General features: G+C 44.2%; 1 protein-coding gene across 2 annotated transcripts in view; it reads left to right on the top strand.

The window, feature by feature from the left end:
- MREG (melanoregulin) overlaps window positions 1-21,827 on the top strand; it is a 65,773-nt gene that overhangs the window by 4,917 nt on the left and 39,029 nt on the right. For both annotated transcript variants that reach the window (XM_065881026.1, XM_065881025.1), the window contains one exon: window positions 19,321-19,477. In XM_065881026.1, coding sequence (XP_065737098.1) covers window positions 19,321-19,477 — 157 coding nt within the window. The remainder of the gene's footprint in view (window positions 1-19,320; window positions 19,478-21,827) is intronic.

The following is a 21,827-nucleotide window of genomic DNA, read 5'->3' as shown; positions in this document are numbered from 1 at the left end:
AAGAACTGAATAAATACTTTTGGGTTAATAGAAATTATAATAGCCGTTAATTTATTAATTTCTTCCTATGTGTAAATTTTAAGAAATGTATTTAAAACAAAATGTTATGAAGAATAACAGCATAAGCACCCACATACCCAGCACCACACACCTTAAGAAAACATTGGGCTTCCCTGGTGGCGCAGTGGTTAAGAATCCGCCTGCCAATGCAGGGGACATGGGTTCGAGCCCCGGTCTGGGAAGATCCCACATGCCGCGGAGCAGCTGGGCCCATGAGCCATGGCCGCTGAGCCTGCGTGTCCGGAACCTGTGCTCCGCAAGGGGAGAGGCCACAACAGTGAGAGGCCTGCACACCGCGATGAAGAGTGGCCCCTGCTCGCTGCAACTAGAGAAAGCCCTCGCACAGAAACGAAGACCCAACCCAGCTAAAAATAAATAAATAAATAAATATTTTTAAAAAAAACATTAACAGTAGAGTGGAAGCCCCCCATGTATCCCTTCATGACTGCACGCTCCCCCCACCCCGTCCCCCGCATAGGTGAGCTCTAAATTGAATCTGTGTTTGGCCTTCTTAACTTTATATAAATGGTGCGTACTGTATGTAGTTTTTTTTTTTTTTTACATACAAGCTGTCATTTAATTGTCGTTATGACCAAATGAGATAGGTGTTATTTGTCCCCATTTTATAGATAAGGAACTCAGGGCTTGGTATTCAGATAATTAATTCAGAGTCACAACTGATAAGTCAGAGAGCCAGAATTTGAATCCATGTCTCTGTGACTTTAGAGTCCATGCCTTGCATTGCAGAAAATTCAGAAAACTACCAGTGTCCAACATTAACTGATAATATCTATATATTAGACACTGGTGGATATCACTAGCCTTAGCTCCTGCCCATTGTGGCCCCTTTCTCCTGCCCTTCTTCCATGTCCTTCATTAGTATAATTCTTCTACCTAGTTGTAGGAGCAACCTGGCCCTGAGAGCCAAGCCCAGGGGGAGTTTGGAGACCTGAGTCCTCGTCCCACCTATTAACGGGCTGTGGGATTTTGGGGAGCTCTCTTAACTTCCTGAACTTTAATTTCTTCTTCTGTCCAATGAAGAGATCCAACTTTAAGATACAACCTTGAAGGGCCGTTCCAGGCTTGATGCAGACTCTCATCTTTCTGTGGACTTGTGTCAGCTGAAATTCTATTTGACATGGAATACAGGGGCAGTGAGGCTGTCTGTAGACGTAGGAAGCAGCCTGAAGGCCCAGGACGTGTGAATCGTAACTGTTTGTCAAACTCTTTAGCTGCCGAGGTTTGCTTCACCAGCAAATAGGTGAATAGTCATTTCTAATGCCAGGAAGCTTAGAACAAGTCTGGGCCTGGAGAAATGACCCATGGCCTGACATGGGCTTGATACCATGCTTTGGCCACAAAGAAAGCCAAAGGTTTCATTCAATCTCACCTTCACCCCAGTTTTAGGACTGAGTCCTATAACATTCATCTTGTCCATCATCTATGTAAGGTTTGAGGTTCTGAACGCCATTCTTCCCTGCACTGACTATATTCCTAAAGTAGAGTAAATAGTGATCAAAATGACAACAAAATATCATTATGCTCTGAGGACAGGCTAATAATGCATATGTATTGTTTTGGAATGTCTAGATTATTGTTTATTTGCTTGTAAAATAGTGAATGACCTTTTGGCTCAAGGTTTCATGTTACTAATTAAAAGAAACATTGGGGTATGTGTTATTAAGTTCTAGGGCTGCTGCAACAAATCACCACAAATTTGGTAGCTTAAAAACAACAGAAGTGTATTCTTTCAGTTCTGGAAGCAAGAAATCTGAAATCAAGGGATTGGCAGGGCCATGTTCCCTCCGAAGACTCTCGGGAGAATCCTTTCTTACTGATTCTAGCTTTGGGTGGCTCCTGGTGTCCTTGGCTTGTGGCAGCACAACTCCAGTCCTTACCTCCGTCGTCCTCCATGTTTCTGTCCTCCTCTTGGTCTCAAATCTCCTTTTCTTTTCTCTTGTAAGGATACCAGCCGTTGGATTTAGAGTCCACCCTAAACCCAGGATGATCTTGTATCAAGATGCTTAACTAACTATTGATACATCTGTAAAGCCTCTATTTCCAAATAAGGTCACATTCATAGGAACTGGGGATTAGGACTGAAAGATGTCTTTTGGGGGGACACTAGTCAACCACTGCAGGGTACTTTTGGGAAAATGTTTGAGCTCAAAGCATTGGTTTTTATTTCACTTTTATAGCAGAGCTTTCTTCCATCAGTGATGAAAGCATTCTCTTGCCTTGTAAAAATCCACACCTAAGAATGAGTTGTGCCCCTTGAATTTATGTGATTCTGGAGGCGCAGCTGCAGTCACCTTTAAGCAGAGAGATGCCCAAATCCTCTGTCCACTAGAAAGTCTATCACCAGATGCCATCCAATATGGACATCAGAGGCCTGGAGAAGTCTAAAATGGAAAGAAGTGCAGTGTCAATGTCACTCGCTAAAGCATCTTCCACGAGGCTTACTTGGAACTTTTCAGGGAAGTATAATTCTTGCTCTCTGACTTATTGGCTATTAATAATTGATAAGCATCACGTGTCCAGTTGTTCAAAAGCAGAAGAAGAAAGGGAAAGAATGAGCAAACCATGGTTGAGTTTTTATTCGTGGCTCTCTCTTCAGCTGCCTAAGTGAACCTAGCAATCTTCCAAATCCGTTTTGATCCGTGCTCTTCTCAATGCCCACCTGCAGCTTCCATTCCTAATAACGGAATTTATGCACACATTTGTGGGCAGTGAACGGAGAACAGATGTCAGTGTTTTATTTTTCTACAGTGCCTGGAATTCCCATTAGGGGAAAAGAAAATAAAACCTCAGTTTGCTTTTGATGGTTGTTTTATGCCCATAAAGAGGGGCTGTTCAGAGGAGGAACTGATCGGGGCCTGTGAGTGTCGGCAACAGAATTGAATTTTCTTGATGATAAAGAAATGGTTCAGTCGAGACTTCCCTGGCGGTCCACTGGTTAAGACTCCGCGCTTCCACTGCAGGGGGAGCGGGTTCCATCCCTAGACCCCTGGTCTGGAAACTAAGATCCCACATGCCGTGCCGTGCAGCCAGAAAAAAAAAAAAGAAATGGTTCCGCGTGAGTCATACTGCGCCAGCATGTCGAAGAGGGCGAGAGATTGAAGTTGTGATGTGCGCCTTCCCATCAAGCTCTGCTGATCCTTTTATTTTTTTAACATCTTTATTGGAGTATAATTGCTTTACATTGTTGTGTTAGTTGCTGCTGTATAACAAAGTGAATCAGCTATTCGTATACATATATCTCCATATCCCCTCCCTCTTGCGTCTCCCTCCCACCCTCCCTATCCCACCCCTCTAGGTGGTCACAAAACACCAAGCAGATCTCCTTGTGCTATGCGGCTGCTTCCCATTATCTATTTTACATTTAGTAGTGTATATAAGTCCATGCCACTCTCTCACCTCGTCCCAGCTTACCCTTCCCCCTCCCTGTGCCCTCAAGTCCATTCTCTATGTCTGCATCTTTATTCCTGTCCTGCCCCTAGGTTCTTCAGAAACTTTTTTTTTTTTTAGATTCTATATATATGTGTTAGCATACGGTATTTGTTTTTCTCTTTCTGACTTACTTCACTCTGTATGACAGACTCTAGGTTCATCCACCTCACTACAAATAACTCAATTTCGTTTCTTTTTATGGCTGAGTAATATTCCATTGTATATATGTGCCACATCACCTTTATCCATTCATCTGTCAGTGGACACTTAGGTTGCTTCCATGTCCTGGCTATTGTAAATAGTGCTGCAATGAATATTGTGGTACATGACTCTTTTTGAATTATGGTTTTCTCAGGGTATATGCCCAGTAGCGGGATTGCTGGGTCGTATGGTAGTTCTATTTTTAGTTTTTTAAGGAACCTCCATACTGTTCTCCACAGTGGCTGTATCAATTTACATTCCCACCAACAGTGCAGGAGGGTTCCCTTTTTTCCACACCATGTGTGTGTGTTTATCTCTGGGATTTCTATCCTGTTCCATTCATCTATATTTCTGTTTTTGTGCCAGTACCATACTGTCTTGATTACTGTAGCTTTGTATTATAGTCTGAAGTCAGGGAGCCTGATTCCTCAGGGTCTGTTTTTCTTTCTCAAGATTGCTTTGGCTATTTGGGGTCTTTTGTGTTTCCATACAAATTGTGAAATTTTTTGTTCTAGTTCTGTGAAAAATGCCATTAGTACTTTGATAGGGATTGCATTGAATCTGTATATTGCTTTGTGTAGTGTAGTCATTTTCACAATGTTAATTCTTCCTATCCAAGAACATGGTATTTCTTTCCATCTGTTTCTGTATCATCTTTAATTTCTTTCATCAGTGTCTCATAGTTGTCTGCATACAGGTCTTTTGTCTCCTTAGGTAGGTTTATTCCTAGGTATTTTATACTTTTTGTTACAAAAATGGTAAATGGGAGTGTTTGCTTAATTTCTCTTTCAGATTTTTCATCATTAGTGTATAGGAATGCAAGAGATTTCCGTGCATTAATTTTGTATCCTACTACTTTACCAGATTCATTGATTAACTCTAGTAGTTTTCTGGTAGCATCTTTAGGATTCTTTATGTATAGTATCATGTCATCTGCAAACAATGACAGTTTTACTTTTCCGACTTGGATTCCTTTTATTTCTTTTTCGTCTCTGATTGCTGTGGCTAAAACTACCAAAACTATGTTGAATATTAGTGGTGAGAGTGGGCAACCTTTTCTTGTTCCTGATCTTAGTGGAAATGGTTTCAGTTTTTCACCATTGAGAATGATGTTGGCTGTGGGTTTGTCATATATGGCCTTTATTATGTTGAGGTAAGCTCCCTCTATGCCTACTTTCTGGAGAGTTTTTTATCATAAATCGGTGTTGAATTTTGTCAAAAGCTTTTTCTGCATCTGTTGAGATGATCATATGGTTTTTCTCCTTCAATTTGTTAATATGGTGTATCACATTGATTGCTTTGCATATACTGAAGAATCCTTGCATTCCTGGGATAAACCCCACCTGATCATGGTATATGATCCTTTTAATGGGCTGTTGGATTCTGTTTGCTAGTATTTTGTTGAGGATTTTTGCATCTTCGTTCATCAGTGATATTGGTCTGTAGTTTTCTTTTTTGTGACATCTTTGTCTGGTTTTGGTATCAGGGTGATGGTGGCCTCGTAGAATGAGTTTGGGAGTGTTCCTCCCTCTGCTATATTTTGGAAGAGTTTGAGAAGGATAGGTGTTAGCTCTTCTCTAAATGTTTGATAGAATTCGCCTGTGAAGCCATTGGTCCTGGGCTTTTGTTTGTTGGAAGATTTTTAATCACAGTTTCAATTGCAGTGCTTGTGGTTGGTCTGTTTATATTTTCTATTTCTTCCTAGTTCAGTCTTGGAAGGTTGTGCTTTTCTAAGAATTTGTCCATTTCTTCCAGGTTGTCCATTTTATTGGCATATAGTTGCTTGTAGTAATCTCTCATGATCCCTTGTATTTCTGCAGTGTCAGTTGTTACTTCTCCTTTTTCATTTCTAATTCTATTGATTTGAGTCTTCTCCCTTTTTTTCTTGATGAGTCTGGCTAATGGTTTATCAATTTTGTTTATCTTCTCTAAGAACCAGCTTTTAGTTTTATTGATCTTTGCTATCATTTCCTTCATTTTTTTTCATTTATTTCTGATCTGATCTTTATGATTTCTTTCCTTCTGCTTACTTTGGGGTTTTTTTGTTCTTCTTTCTCTCAGTGCCTTAGGTGTAAGGTTAGGTTGTTTATTTGAGATGTTTCTTGTTTCTTGAGGTAGGATTGTATTGCTGTAAACTTCCCTCTTAGACCTGCTTTTGCTGCATCCCATAGGTTTTGGACCATCATGTTTTCATTGCCATTTGTTTCTAGGTATTTTTTGATTTCCTCTTTGATTTCTTCAGTGATCTCCTGGTTATTTAGTAGTGTATTGTTTAGCCTCCATGTGTTTGTATTTTTTACAGTTTGTTTCCTGTAATTAATATCTAGTCTCATAGCATTGTGGTCAGAAAAGATACTTGATCTGATTTCAATTTTCTTAAATTTCCTTATTTATTTTCATTTTGGTTGATCTGTCCATTGGTGAAAGTGGGGTTTTAAAGTCCCCTAATATTATTGCGTTACTATTGATTTCCCCTTTTATGGCTATTAGCATTTGCCTTATGTATTGAGGTGCTCCTATGTTGGGTACATAAATATTTACAATTGTTATATCTTCCTCTTGGATTGATCCCTTGATCATTATGTAGTGTCCTTCTTTGTCTCTTGTAATAGTCTTTATTTTAAAGTCTATTTGTCTGATATGAGATTTGCTACTTCAGCTTTCTTTTGATTTCCATTTCCATAGAATATCTTTTTCCATTCCCTCACTTTCAGTCTTTATGTGTCCCTAGGTCTGAAGTGGGTCTCTTGTAGACAGCATATATACAGGTCTTCTTTTTGTATCCATTCAGCCAGTCTGTCTCTTTTGGTTGGAGCATTTAATCCATTTACATTTAAGGTAATTATCAATATGTATGTTTCTATTACCATTTTCTTAATTGTTTTGGGGTTTTTTTGGTAGGTTTTTTCCTTTTCTTGTGTTTCCTGCCTAGAGAAGTTCCTTTAGCATTTGTTTTAAAGCTGGTTTGGTTATGATGAATTCTCTTAGCTTTTGCTTGTCTGTAAAGGTTTTAATTTCTATGTCAAATCTGAATGAGATCCTTGCTGGGTAGAGTAATATTGGTTGTAGGTTTTTCCCTTTCATCACTTTAAATAGGTCCTGCCACTCCCTTCTGACTTGCAGAGTTTCTGCTGAAAGATCAGCTTTTAACCTTATCGGGATTCCCTTGTATGTTATTTGTCACTTTTCCTTTGCTGCTTTTAATATTTTTTCTTTGTATTTAATTTTTGATAATTTGATTAACGTGTGTCTTGGTATGTTTCTTCTTGGATTTATCCTGTATGGGACTCTCTGCTCTTCCTGGACTTGATTGACTATTTCCTTTCCTATATTAGGGAAGTTTACAACTATAATCTCTTCAAATATTTTGTCAGAGCCTTTCTATTTCTCTTCTTCTTCTGGGACCCCTATAATTTGAATGTTGGTGCGTTTAATGTTGTCCCAGAGGTCTCTGAGACTGTCCTCAATTCTTTTCATTTCTTTTTCTTTATTCTGCTCTGCAGTAGTTATTTCCACTACTTTATCTTCCAGGTCACTTATCCGTTCTTCTGCCTCAGTTATTCTGCATTGATTCCTTCTAGAGAATTTTTAATTTCATTTATTATGTTGCTCATCATTGTTTGTTTGCTCTTTAGTTTTTCTAGGTCCTTGTTAAATATTTCTTGTATTTTCTCCATTCTGTTTCCAAGATTTGGGATATCTTTACTATCATTACTCTGAATTCTTTTTCAAGTAGACTGCCTATTTCCTCTTCATTTGTTTGGTCTGGTGGGTTTTTACCTTGCTCCTTCATCTGATGTGTATTTCTCTGTCTTCTCATTTTGCTCAACTTACTGTGTTTGGGGTCTCCTTTTAACAGGCTGCAGGTTCGTAGTTCCCGTTGTTTTTGGTGTCTATCCTCAGTGGGTAAGGTTGGTTTAGTGGGTTGTGTAGGCTTCCTGGTGGAGGGGACTGGTGCCTGTGTTCTGGTGGATGAGGCTGGATCTTCTCTTTGTGGTGGGCAGGACCGTGTCTGGTGGTGTGTTTTGGGGTGTCTGTAAACTTGGTATGATTTTCGGCAGCCTCTCTACTAATGGGTGAAGTTGTGTTCCTGTCTTGCTAGTTGTTTGGCTTGGGGTGTCCAGCACTGGACCTTGCTGGTCGTTGAGTGGAGCTGGGTCTTAGCATTGAGATGGAGATTCCTGGGAGAACTCTCGCCGATTGATATTATGTTGGGCCAGTAGGTCTCTGGTCCAATGTCCTGAACTCAGCTCTCCCACTCAGAGGCTCAGTCCTTACACCTGGCCAGAGCACCAAGACCCTTATTAGCTGAAATGTCAAACAGAATGTCTTTATGGAAAAGTCTCTGCCGATCCTTTATAGGTTGTCTGTAGCACCTACACCATACCAGTCATTGTCATAAGTGCTTTATATCTATTAATTAAATCCTCGCCATAACCCTATGAGGTATGGTCAGTTCTTGTGAGTCATAGTAGTTACATTCTATGGTCACTGCGAATGCTGAAATAAAGAATCATGGCTCCAAGGGGAAAATCCAGGGTTAGGTCCCTGAGAGCCAGTTCATCAACTGGTCAGTATATAACCTTGTTTTATGTGTGTTTCCGCTTAAAGACACCTTATTAAATATATATTGTTGATTCATTAACATTGAACTGACAGCCAATAGCTCTATAATTCATGCCTCAATGAAGCTTATCTAACACATGTTGTTTTAGCACTTCAGCACTATGCTTGGGAGCTAAACAGCGAAATCACCAACAAAAAGCACAAAAATGCAAAAAACATGGCACTAATAGACCACAAAAAGGACACTTGTTCCCAGTACAAGAGTGGAAACATGAGAACTTGTGCCTCGGATACTGCAAAAGCACCATGAGTATTGATTTGGGGATCACAGATACATTTTAGTGAGTGGGCCAGTTTGCAAATATGGTATCTGGGAATAGTGAGGCTGGATTGTAATTACATCTGTAATCCCTACTTGACAGCAGAAGAAACTGAGGCCCAAGAACTTCAGTAGCTTGCTCAGGGGCACTCACGGCCGAGTTGGAATTCAAGTCCTATTCTACTTCAGTTCCATAGAAAGAGTAGAGCCCTCCTAGGGTGCAGGGAGGTGTGTATCTAGCTGCTTATGTGGTGTGTTCTAGACATGGTGTTCGAAGTCTGAGACCTGCCCTGAATTGTTATAGTTTGGGGTACAGAGACACTGGCTTATTTTTCTGTCTTAAGGCTGTGAAGCCAGGGGCCAGTGGGAAAGAAGGGTGGTGGCTTGAAGACATTTAAGAGGTGATCAGAATCAACTCCAGGACAATAATCTTTCACATGTCTAGAATCTTTCATTTCACCATGTGGACTCATATGACCTCCAAGCTGATCAAATTGTCTTCTACCTTTGGAAGGCTTTAAAAAATGTTGACTAATGTGCTAGTGTCAGTGGGATCTCTCAGACTGGGGCCCAGATGGCCTGATTCTTTTCCCGTAATCTGCTGTTGGGGTACCTGAGCTGATGCAACTAGCTCACCCAGGTCCTTCTGCACTGCCCGCAGTTCCAAGGCCCGTAGCCCTGGGCCAGGCAGTGACTCTTAGGAAGTGACTGCAGAGGAACCAAGGATTCCTGTTGCAGGAAGGTGCTCCTGGCTAGAAGAATCCACTCCAAGAGTTGTACTTTAACTTTCTTGAAAGACAGAGGAGAGAGGGGGGAGGGTCCTGCATGCTGTTCCCAGAAACTGGGCCTCAGGTCAAGAAGTAGGAGGTACACGCTTTACCAAGCAGTCAGCCGCTCAGAATTCATCTGAGGATGATTTTTTTTTTTTTTTTCTTTTTGGTGCGCGAGCCTCTCACTGTTGTGACCTCTCCCATTGTGGAGCACAGGCTCCGGACGCGCAGGCTCAGTGGCCATGGCTCACAGGCCCAGCCGCTCCGCGGCATGTGGGATCTTCCCGGACTGGGGCATGAACCCGTGTCCCCTGCATCGGCAGGCGGACTCTCAACCACTGCGCTACCAGGAAAGCCCTGAGGATGACTTTTAAAGATTTGCTTCCCAGGCAACCCCCAGCATCCTTCTTCCCTTTTTGTGAGTTGTGTTGTGTTAGTCAGTCTTGGTGACATTGGAAGTTCCTGAGAAGATATTTCTTTCTCGTACATATCCTTTGATCTAGGTTTCCTGGAACTTTTTATTCTCTAGATATCTTGAAGTGATCTTGCCACTACACCTTTGTTTAAAAAGTGAATTCTGCTTAAATGTTGGGTAAAATAGCTTGTTATGTTGGCAGTGGAAGTCCTTTTCAGTCTGGTTAATACATGTTTGTTTTGTACCAATAATATGCTGTACACTCTATTCTTTGGTGTCTTTTTTAGGAAATAATTTTGGTGAGACAGTATGTATCTAAAGAACCCCTGTACTCCCTGGAAAGGAACAAGAGTTTACTGAATTGTCTCTCACTTATTTTTTTCCTTAACTTTTAAAGTTTTGTGTTTGTATATCAGAGACTGAAAACATACAAACATATGTACAGTGTAAAGAACAACTAGCAAGTGGATATTCCTGTAACCACCGCCCAAGGCAAGAGATAGCTATTGGCGGCCCCACGTCTCTCACCCCTGATTGTATCTAGACTTTTGTGATAGTCATCTCCTTGCTTTTCTTGATAGCTTTACCACCTATGTATACACCTTAAAAATGTTCTTTAGTTTTGCCTGCTTTTAAACTTTACATACATAGGATCAAACTGTGTATGTTCTCGCCATCCAAGTTGGCGCATGTCGTTGGTGGTTCTCACTGCTTTATAGTATGTTTCCTTTGGTTCACCCATTCTTCTGTTGGTGGACTTTTGGGTGGTTTCCAGTTTGGGGCTATTATGCATGGTTTCGATTTTAAAGTCAGCACATAAGGGGAAATTGTTCATCCTTTAGCCATACTGGCCTTCTCCTGGGTCTTCAAATACACCAAGCACGCGCTGTCTCAGAGTCCTCCCTGCCGAGAATGTTCTTTCTCCACTTACCTGTCTGGGAAACTCCCTCACTTGATTCAGGTCTCTGCTCAAAGTCATTTTATCAGAAAATTCTTCCCTGACCATCCTCTTTAAAACGGTACTCTTCGCCCTCGCTCTGTCCCTTAGTCACTGTGTATTCCTTCAGAGCCCAGATCACCACCAGACGTAAACATAGGTGCTTACTGTCTGCTTCCTCTGGAAGATTCTTAAGCCCCACCTTCATGAATTTAAGCAGCTCAAACATGTTAAGAACTTGTCTGGAGAGTCGATTCCAGCCTCATTTCTACCATTCAGAGCCCTGTGAAGTTGGGAAATTGCAGTTCATTCATTCAGCAAATTGAGCATCTACTAAGCGCCAGGTCCTATTCTAAGTACTCCAGATGCATCACTGAGCAAAAGAGATACAGATCCTGTCTTCAGGGGGCTTTTATTGTAGTGTGTGTGTGTGTGTGTGTGTGTGTGTGTGTGTGCGCGCGTGGTGGGGGGTGGGGGTGGCACAGTAAGCAGTAAACATAATAAGTAAATTAGAGGATAAATAAGTCCAGTTGTCCCTCAGTATCTGCAGGGGATTCATCCCCCCCACCTCCCCCAACCCAGGGATACAGAACTCATGGAAGTGGAGTTAGAGCAGGGGCAGGGGAGCATGCTTGCTATTTTAAATAGGTTGGTCTGTGTAGGCCTCATCGAGGAGGGGATGTTTAAAAAGCGATTTGAAGGAGGGGAGGGAGTGAGGCATATGGACTTCTGGGGGAAAATATTACAGGTAGAAGAAGCAGCCAGTGCAGGGGTCCCGAAACGGCAGTGTGACTGGTGGGTTCAGGGAACAGCGAAGAGGCCAGAGTGGCTGGTGTGTCATGAGGGGATTACAGACCATTGTATGACCTTGGCTTATATTCTAAGTCAAATGGGAGTCACTGGAGGGTTTTGAGGAAGGGGGTGACGTGATCTGATTTACATATTAAAAGGATCCCTTTGATTGTGTTAAGAACTGCGAATTGGTGGAGGCAATGGTAGAAAGAGGTAGATCAGTGAAAAAAAATTGCAGGAATTCTTTTGCAAGACACAGGTGCCTTGGCTTGGGAAGGGTAGTGGTAGAGGTGGGTATTTGTTTCATGTATTGTTAATAGGATTTTCTGTTGGATCAGATGTTGGGGATGAGAGAACCAAGGATGACTTGAAGGATTTTGGCCTGAGCTATCAGAAGGGTGGATTTCCCATCATCTGGGTGGGGAGGCTGCTGGTGGGGAGGTTTGGAGGGAAGGTCAGGGGCTTGGTCCTTCATGTTGAGCTTGAGCTGTCTACTAGCCATCCATATGGAGACGGGAAGAAGCCAGGAAGATGCAGGAGTCTGGGACTTGGGGGCGAGGTCTGAACTGGGGCTACAGGTATGGGTTTGAGAATCTTCCTCGAGAGGATGGTATTTAAAACCATGAGACTGGTGTGACATGACCGGGAGTGAATATAAACAGGGAAGAGACCGAGGGCTGAGTCTAATCTTCCTGAGCCCCCGGCATTTCCTCAGCTGGGAGACATAAAAATCATGTTTCCGCTTCCTACTTCACAGACTTCTTGTCGGGACCATCTTCAAGGCTTTAAAGCACTTAAAGCAATGAATGAAAGGCGTGATCACACGGTGCTCTGTTTCAGCCTTGGGCTGAGAAGGCGTGAAGGGTGGGAACATGTCAGGGAGAGGGGCCAGAAAAGTACCCAGAGTTTTTCTTCCTGTACTTTGAGAAGGTTGATGCCCCTGGTGTTGAAGGAAGTCATGATGAGCCTTGGTAGTTAAACAATGAGAAAAGCTCCAGAATCTATGGACCGATGTTTAGACTTGGAATTAAATAGTTTAGACATTGAATTAACTTGGTCAGAGTATCTGTCCTGGAAGCAGTGAAGGAAGGAAGGAAAGAACAAGGGAGGGAGGGAGGGAGGAAGGAAGGGAGGAGAAGAAGGAAGGGAGGAAAGGAGGGAGAGAGGAGGCAGAGAATAGAGGAGGGAGGGAGGGAGTAAAAGAAGGAGAGGGTAGGGCTTCCCTGGTGGCGCAGTGGTTGAGAGTCCACCTGCCGATGCAGGGGACACGGGTTCGTGCCCCGGTCCGGGAAGATCCCACATGCCGCGGAGCAGCTGGGCCCATGAGCCATGGCCGCTGAGCCTGTGTGTCCAGAGCCTGTGCTCCGCAACGGGAGAGGCCGCAACAGTGAGAGGCCCGTGTACCGCAAAAAAAAAAAAAAAAAAAGGAGAGGGTAAGGACCTTCGCTTCTCCTGCCCCTTCACCAGGAAGTCACCACAGAAGGAGGAAGGGAAAAGTCTGGAAGCCAGGGGCAAAGAGGCAGGCCAGTTCCTAGTAGGGAATCAGACAGGAGGCCTTAGGTAGTCAAGGGGGTCGCACTAAACAGCCTTTTGGGGTCTGTTTCTTGAGACCTTTGTTTGCTGTTTACTGGAGATGTTCTCTTTTCACTATCAGAGCTTCAGTCTTGGACCAGTGAGGGCTGACGCCCAGCCTGTCTGTGGGGAGAGCAGTAAAGTCACTGGAACCACTGGCCTCAGCAGCCGGCCTGTGAGTGCGTGTTTTGTGGGGCTTTCCAGAAGCTCTCATACACGGTCCTTTGCTGGTAGTGAGGACTCACGGGAAACCCTTGTGAGCAGCTGTAATGCTGAGTGGCACTTAGCATGCAGTCCCCGGGCACGGAGTCCAGTGTTTGTAAGCCTGGAGTCTCCTTTTAGCCCTCGATGGTATTGAAAGAAAAGATTCCCAAGTGATTTGGTCCAGCGCCCTAGGTGGGATTGGGAGTGGAACCTGAGACTTTGCTTATCCCACCTTTTGGGAGTAAAAGCAGCCTCTGCTTTGCTTGTGTGTAACTTCAGAGCCACTTCTCAAATGCCCGAGGTTAATAAAATATTTATCATCAGCAGATGGTGGCCGGGGGCAAAACGGCCACTCTCGCTTTGCTCAGAACCTTTTAGAGGTCATTATATGGGGGAGGGAGGGAAAGTGATGCTCCGATACAGTGCCCTCTTCCCCCGCCTCTGTCCTCCCGGGGCTTCGGGCTCAGACCCCAGGGCCTTTGCATGGAGCTTTCTTTACACAGGTCCCACAGTCCTTCACAGTTTCAGGAGCACAGAGGTTCCCAAGCTGCTTCGTTAGTTGTTTACTTTAGGCCTTTCTTTGCTCTTGTCTCTTCTTCATCCTAAAGGTTCAAAATAGAGACACACATGTAGAGAACAAACGTATGGACACCAAGGGGGGAAAGCGGGGTGGGGGGGGCAGTGGTGGTAGTGGGATGAATTGGGAGATTGGGATTGACATATATACACCAATATGTATAAAATAGGTAACTAGTAAGAACCTGCTGTATAAAAATAAATAAATAAAATCAAATTAAAAAAAAAAGAAAAAAAAACCCAACAAAGTGGATGCTGCCTTGACTGGATGGTGGAGCAGGACGAAAGGAATGGGGACCAGGGATCCCAGGAGCCAGGCTGGTCTGACAGGTCCTTCCCTCATTCACTTTCACCTTGACCAGTGTTTTGGTGAAATTATTAATGATTTATTTAGCAGTGAACCCCACCATGTCTGTGCCCCCAAAGAAACCTGACTTGTTACTCTAACGGATGAGAAGAAGGTGGTGGGAGCGAGGTCCAGGTGAGGTAGGCAGCCAAGCGGAGTCGGGGCTGCACTGCAGAGGACAGCAGCCTAGACCCCAAGCTTGAGAGCATCACCCTGGGTGAGAGTCATTGCTCACCCAGGGGCAGAAGCCCTTGGTTCTCTTCCCTGTTTTATATCGTCCCTGGGGGTGGGCGGATTAGTGACTAGGCAGAGTCTGAGGCTCACGGGACTTCAGGGGAGCACTGCCCCTAATTAGGGGGAGCTGGGGAGGCACTACCTGTCTGGAGACATCCACACAGGCCCGACGCTGACCTGCCTACAGCAATTGTAAGTTAAGGATGAGAGGCTACTGTTTGACACTGGCTGGAGTCACACGTGTATGGGAGTGGTGGGGGGAGAAGAGAGAAAAAGAGAAGACAGAGAGATTGATTGATTGATTGATTGGTTGGTTTGTTGTGAGACGGTAGGAGCAACTGACTAGGGAGGCGGCTGTCTTCTCAAAGCATGAAAAGAAACTGTGGGTTATCAAGCAGATAGGGACCAAGATAGCTTATTCTTGGTCAAATGTTGTCTATGGCTGATTATTCAGGTGGGTACCGGCCAACGTCTAAACCTCCTGGTCTAGGGAAGTTTTACTGAGCTATGTCTGGGGTTTCCTTTAGCACGTTGGGATCACAGCTCAGTTTGTTCCATTTAAGTATTGGATACTTAATACTTTTAAAGCAGCTACTCTGTGCCCACCCCCGCCAGGTGATGTGAGATGTGAAAGAAATACTGGGTGCAATCCTTGCCCTAGAGGAACGTATCAACTTGATGAAGAGACAAGACTCATACAAATGAAACAAACTTAGGGAAAAATAAAATACCGGTTTGGGAACGCACTCGAGGTTTAGGACCCAGGAGGGATGTGTGCTGTGGTCTCAGAGCCAGTGGCTGCAGCTCCTGGTGAAAGCTGTGTCCCCGGGGTCTGGATGCCTTGAGGAGAAGCCCCAGGGGAATTCACCGAGCCCATGCGTTTGTGGGTGTGTCCCCGTCACAGCACTTGGATTCAGTCTCATGACCGTGGCTGCTTGGAGACGCCCCATCGAAGACCTCGTGCTGCGGGGGCGGGGGCTGTCCACTGGCTGCCTGCCTCGGGAGAAGTCAAACGACTCGTTAGGCTTGTCCCTGCCTGCAAAGCGGGGTAGCATTATCCATCCGTCTGACCTCAGATGGTTGTACAACAGGAGGGATGGAGCGTGGAGGCCCGTGGGTAGCGCACCATGTGGTTTATCACTGGCTGCAAAATCTATTTAGGCAAAAAGAAGTTGGAGTTAATACTCTTCACGCTCTGACACTGCAGTGCTGCCTGCTCTTGGGAATTCCTCTTTGTCCCAGTGTTCTCTCTCTCTCTGGGCTCCCCTGGTCTCTCCAGTCTGCTTTCCACCCCTGCTCCTTTCGTCACTCCCTGCTTGTTCCCAGACGCTTCCTCTGATCCCCTGGCTTCTGCAGTGATGGAGATGCACAAGCATTTCTCCCAAGTCTCCATCCTGATCGCGGTCTGCGCGTCCTGCAGGCGTGCAGGTCGGCCTTGGCTTCCTCCGAGCCGTCTCAGGTAAAGGCATCGCCCTCACACGGTCAGCAGTGACTCCTCTCCTTCCACCTCTGTGCCGCCCGTCACCAGTCACCAGGGCGGCCACGTCTGAGAGTCTCTGATGCTGCTGGAACCCATCCTCTCACAGCTATTCCCCCCTCTCGTTCTCGAGCCCACACCCTCCTTCACTCTCACCCCAACCAGTATTTCGAAACGTTTAGAATTAAACCTGTACTTATTTATCAATAGAACTCCACCTTTCCTATGCCCCAAATAAATCTTCCTTGTAACTCTAACAAATGAGGTTTAAACAGAGCGGCTTCCTTCTCTCTCTGCCCGGGCAGCCCTGCCCATCTCCTGTCCCACTCCTCCCCAGCAGTGGTCCTGAGGCCCCCTGACACTAGGAACTCAAAGAACATGGCAGGAAAGCCACACCTACCCTCTTGTGACAGTTGATTGTGATAGCCTCCTAAGCTATCTCTCTGTTCCTTCTCTGTCCAGGGTTGTTTCTGTAAAACCCAGACCCGACAAGGCCCAAAACCACCTTGATAACTGGTCACCATTCACAGAACAAAGGCTGAACTCCAGCAGATCCTCAGTCTGACCCCAAATCACCTTTTCTTCCCTCCCTCTGGGCCTGTGTGGTTGGGCCTGCGTGAACACTTGGAATTCCCCAGCCCTGCAGGCACCTTAGGCCTCCATACACTGCTGGTGGTGTTCCCTCTGCCAGGAACACCTTTCCCCATGCTTCTCTTCCTGAGGAAAGACTGTGTACTCCTTAGGTCTGGGTTAGATGTCGTTGCCTCCACGAAACCTTTCTCGAACTTCCTTCTCATCAAACCTAATGTGTCACTCCTTCCCTGTTCCTACAATTTCCTGTTTGCACTTAAAAAGAAAAAAATACTTACCTCCTTGCATTATAGTCACACCAGCAGCAGGGACAATGTGCTCTTTATTTTCGAGTCCGCAGAGCACCCAGCCCGGCACCAGTATACACTTGTTGAATAAACAAACAACTGAATGAATGAGTTTGACAAGCTCGTTAAAGCCCATGTGGGCACCAAGGCCTCATTCACCTCCTCTTTCACTGGCTTAACATTCTTAAGAGGAGCAGGTCTCTCTGTACTTCAGCCTTTGTGGTGCCAGGTGGCTAAGGGAAAAGCCGGCAGTTCTGAGAACACGGTGGCTGAGCTGTGTCTGGTTCCCTGTAAGTCACTCTTTCTCCATAACTCTGATCACTGCCCAGTCTCAGACCCTCCACTTCTGAACCTCAGCTAGAGGGATTTAAAAAGCGCTTTCCAGCATCCATTTAGGTAGCTGGCCTCCTGCCGGCCTTGGTTCCAAGATCCCATCCCCTCTTTTCCCCAGTTTTCACAAGTGGGCCGTGGTTGGCTCTCTCAAGCCTGACCTGTACCCCATCACTCAAGCGCTGGAGCCCTTCCCTTGATGGGAGGGTTCCTGTGCTGAGCCCCAATTTCGTGACCAGGACTTTGCTTTCCGTGGCAAGATCTCCTTAGTGCCAACTTCTGAGTATTTCATGTTTGTTTAAACCTCAACATTTACCTTCAGTCCAGCTGTCAGTTACTCTCATCTCTCCTTCCCAGGTGCTGTCTGCTTATCTGGTGTCCACTGTCTGTCCTCATTTGCTCTTCACTCATGTCACACCTGCAGATGTGTTTGCCACCCCTTGGCCGTGGGGCATCCTAGCTCTGCCTCAGACGAGGGCATCACTCACCACACAGGTGAAAAGCCAGAGGGTTTCTACCCTCTCCTGCTCCCAGATAATGCACTTTTCTGCAGCTGGATGCTGTCATTCTGATCTTGATACCGATCCTATCTCACCCGAGTTACCTCAGCTGCATCTTAATGAATCCCCCAAGTCCACTCTTCACCCCTCTGTAGCATTCTCCACACTTAAGCCAGAAAGATCTTTCAAGATGTAATACTGTTCATGTCACATCACAGTCCTGCTTAAAACCCTTCCGCATCTTACCTCGTTCTTAGGAATAGAGACCACATTTCTGAAGAACGTTAGAAAACACGGCCTACAAAGCCAGGGCTATCTGGCCCCAATGGCCTCCTCAGCTTCTTTTTCACTCACTAGCCAACATCCTCCTTCTCATGCATACATCCTGCTTCCTCCCACCCCAGGGCCTTTGAACATGCCATTTCCTTTGTTTGGAACTCTGTTCTTGTCTTTCAGCTTAAAGCTCAAGCACCCCTTTTCCACAATGCCTACCTGTTGCTACCCTCGCTAGCTCTCACAGCTCCCTGAACTCCTCCTTTATAGAACTTATCACAGTTTTTAATTATATAGTCACGTGATCATTCATTACTGTGTTTCCCTCTAGTGAGGTCCAAGGATAGGGACCATGTCCGTGTTGCTCACAATTTTATTGAGCCCTGTGATTAACATGGGGTCAGTGCCTCATGCATATTATTAGATGACGGGGATAACACCTGCATGATCCTACCTGACCAGTCCCACGAAGTTTACCAGGTCTGCGTATAAGCATGTCCTAGCGATGATATTCTGCCACTCAGCTCCTCATAAGCCCGAGCATGGATACTGCCTCATAGAGGGTAAACCGTGAGACAAATATACAACATGGGGCTCCTGAAATCCTTACGCAACATCCCATATTGTTTATTGAAAGTATTTGGATGTGCATATTTATTACTTAGTTTTCTTGTTGTAGGGAATTTGACAGATACTCCATACCATTGCACTCTACATTAACTGCATTTCCTTGAATTCAGAGCCAGTAAAAAGTTCATCTCTTCATGTTAATTGTTTTCTTCTTTTAATCATGAGAATTCTATTCCCCATTGGATTTCTTTTTTTTTTTTTTTTTTTTCTTAGCTGCTGGGGTACTCTGTGCTAAATTTCATGCTTAACATAGTAAAATTACCTCTGCCCAGGTATCCTGTTGTATCTGTCCTCTGTTGTTTTTATTATTTATTTATTTATTTTTGGCTGCTTTGGGTCTTCATTGCTGTGCGTGGGCTTTCTCTAGTTGCGGCGAGCGGGGGCTACTCTTCATTGCGGTACATGGGCTTCTCACTGCGGTGGCTTCTCTTGTTGCGGAGCACGAGCTCTAGGCGCGTAGGCTTCAGGAGTTGTGGCGCACGGGCTTAGTTACTCCACGGCATGTGGGATCTTCCTGGACCAGGGCTTGAACCTGTGTCCCCTGCATTGGCAGGCGGATTCTCAACCACTACGCCACCAGGGAAGTCCCTCTGTTGTTTTTAAAGTGATTTCTTTGTTGTTCTATTGTGTTATACTTAATTATTAAAGACAATTCAGATTCTTTTGTTAGGAATATATATATGTTATGTTATATACATTTTTATTTATATTATATATTAGCTACATATGATGTATATATCATATTTAATATATATTACAAAGCCCTTATACCCCCTCTTTTATCCCATAGCGATAATCCATATTCTTCCTTTGGAGCCACGCTGGCGAGAGATGATGAAAAGAATCTGTGGAGTGTGCCTCACGATGTGTCCCACACAGAGGCAGACGATGACAGGATCCTCTACAATTTGATCGTTGTTCGTAATCAACAGGCCAAAGATTCAGAGGTAAGCACCTTTTGAGATCTTGCTGTGTACAGGTGATAATGTCCAGTGAAAAACAGCAGTAACGGAGAAGACCAGCTTAGAATAGAGAAAAGAATGAAGGATGAGATGTGTGAAATGTAGGGCAGGTCTTTTAGCAGCATCTAGTTGCTAATTTTAGCTGGTCTTGGTACACCTGTTTAATACACAGATAAGACTGATTTCTAATTGTTACTTTAATGATACAAATTACAGCAGTAGGGAAACAGCAAGGCAGTGCTGTTCAGATCATGAAAATACTTTATGGTCTTAATGGATTAACCAGTCCATCTCTAATCTTTCCAACTGTTTAGCAAGCCACCATTAAAGATTCAGACTGAAGGTTGAGAGGTACTTTGCATCATCACTACTTCTGAATTAATGGGGCCTGAATTGTTTTTTTTTCTGTTTGTATCTTCTTAAATTGTGCTTATGGATCAAACAGTGTATCTGCCATATTTCAGGTGATTTTTGTGATAAGGCTTGAAACCACTCTCAATGGACTTTTAATCAGTCATTGATATGAGAACACCAGAATACTGAAAAGGAGACAACTTCATAAATGAAGAGAAAACAGCAAAAGGGATGATATGTTATTTCCTGCTTTATTCCAAACGTAGTATTATAGTACTGTCATAATACAATATAATATTATGTGTATCGTTTTCCAAGTAATACAACCTAAGTTTTCTAACTTCTGTGTTCATCTGTTAGTTCTGAGTAGATGCCTATATTAGATATGACTTTATGTTTTCCTTTGTATCATATAGTAATTGAAAAGAACAGAGACATTTAAAATCTCAGGCTTAGGCTATGAAGAAAAGCACCAGAGTGTGTATGTATGGGAGCAGGGTTATTGCGGGGGAATTGTTAACTGTTTTTCCCCCGAAAACATGCGTTAGCAGGAGCTGATAACTTTAGAAGAGTCATGTGTCCCGGTCCTTTTATTCTGGTGTGACTTGGGATGCCTTTGGGGGGTTGGAGGTGGGCTGAGAGGCGGGAATGACAGTTGCCTCTGATTTTTGAGGCCTGTGGGAAGAGTAGGCTGGAGAGTCCCACAGTGGCTTTGATGAGCATCCTTTCTTGGGTGTGGAGTGCTAGTAGGGACAACTCCTGCTAGATATCCATCACAGCGCTTAACTCAGAAGCATAGCATATTAGTGGCCATGCACTGCGCTACCCCTGGCTTCCCCCCTGCTATCCCCTCCTCCACTGGTAACATTTAAAGGACATCATAAAGGCTGCTCAAGCCAGGAATAGCCATCCTGGCTGCCCTTCCTGAGCATATGGACAGGAATTCTTGCATGACCTTGTTTTCCCTTTAATGGGAAGCGCTAATCCTTACCCTGCTGTATTGGGCTGACCAGTTAGGGTTTCTGCTGGTGAGAATGGAACTAGTTCTTCTCTTTTCTTCCTTTTCTTTCTCCACTCTGTGCAAAGCTGTGACAGCAATAGGGAAGTGATATACATATATATAGCACACGTTTCTCTGTCTCCGCAGGGCCTCAGGCCAGATGTGAAAGGGGCTTGAAGGGTGTTTGCCCTGAGCCTGGCAGCTGTCTCTGGAGGAGCTCCTGTCTCTCTGCCCTGTTTGGCTTTACTTTTGAAAACGCAGTAGAGGAGGAGGCAACGTGAGCTGCAAAGCGCTCTAAATAAGCATGGCTTCCAAAGCAGCCACCGTGTCATTTCTGTGCTCCTCTTGGACCTGTGTGAAGGGCCTTCCAGAAGGTTTTTTCTTTTTCTTTTTTTTTTCTTATTAGCTGAAATTCAATCCTCTATTATTCTGGTACAGAAGAAATGTCTTTTCTCCTATATTTTCCTCAATATGTTGGAAAAAAACCTCTCCTTGATTTGAATACAAGTACACCACTACTTTGTCATCTAGGCCATTTAATGTTGTGTAACATGTATATATACAGCACCTCACATTCATATTTAATGGAGTAGTGTACAATGAGTGAGATCCAGATGTAGAAATGTTCTGTACGTAGTTTGACTGGCAAACTTCTCAGCGGCACGGATCATGTCTCTGTCTTACACTTTACCTCTACTTTAAATGGCTACAGGTCCCATTTTGGGGAACTTTTTATAACAGTGATTCTCAAACTTGAGCGTATATAAGAATTACTTTGAAAATAAGTTTCCTGGACCCCATCCCCAGAGATTTTTTTTTTGGAATTTTATTTTATTTTTTTGTACAGCAGGTTCTTATTAGCTATCTATTTTATACATATTAGTGTATATATGTCAATCCCAATCTCCCAATTCATCCCGCCCCGAAGGCTTTTTCTTCTCCTTGCCTAAGAAATGAAGTCAAGTTGAACTCTAGAGGAAC

Source organism: Phocoena phocoena, chromosome 7, assembly GCF_963924675.1.
Source record: "Phocoena phocoena chromosome 7, mPhoPho1.1, whole genome shotgun sequence".
Classification (NCBI taxonomy): Eukaryota; Metazoa; Chordata; class Mammalia; order Artiodactyla; family Phocoenidae; genus Phocoena; species Phocoena phocoena.
This window is presented reverse-complemented; position numbering and strand designations above follow the sequence as displayed.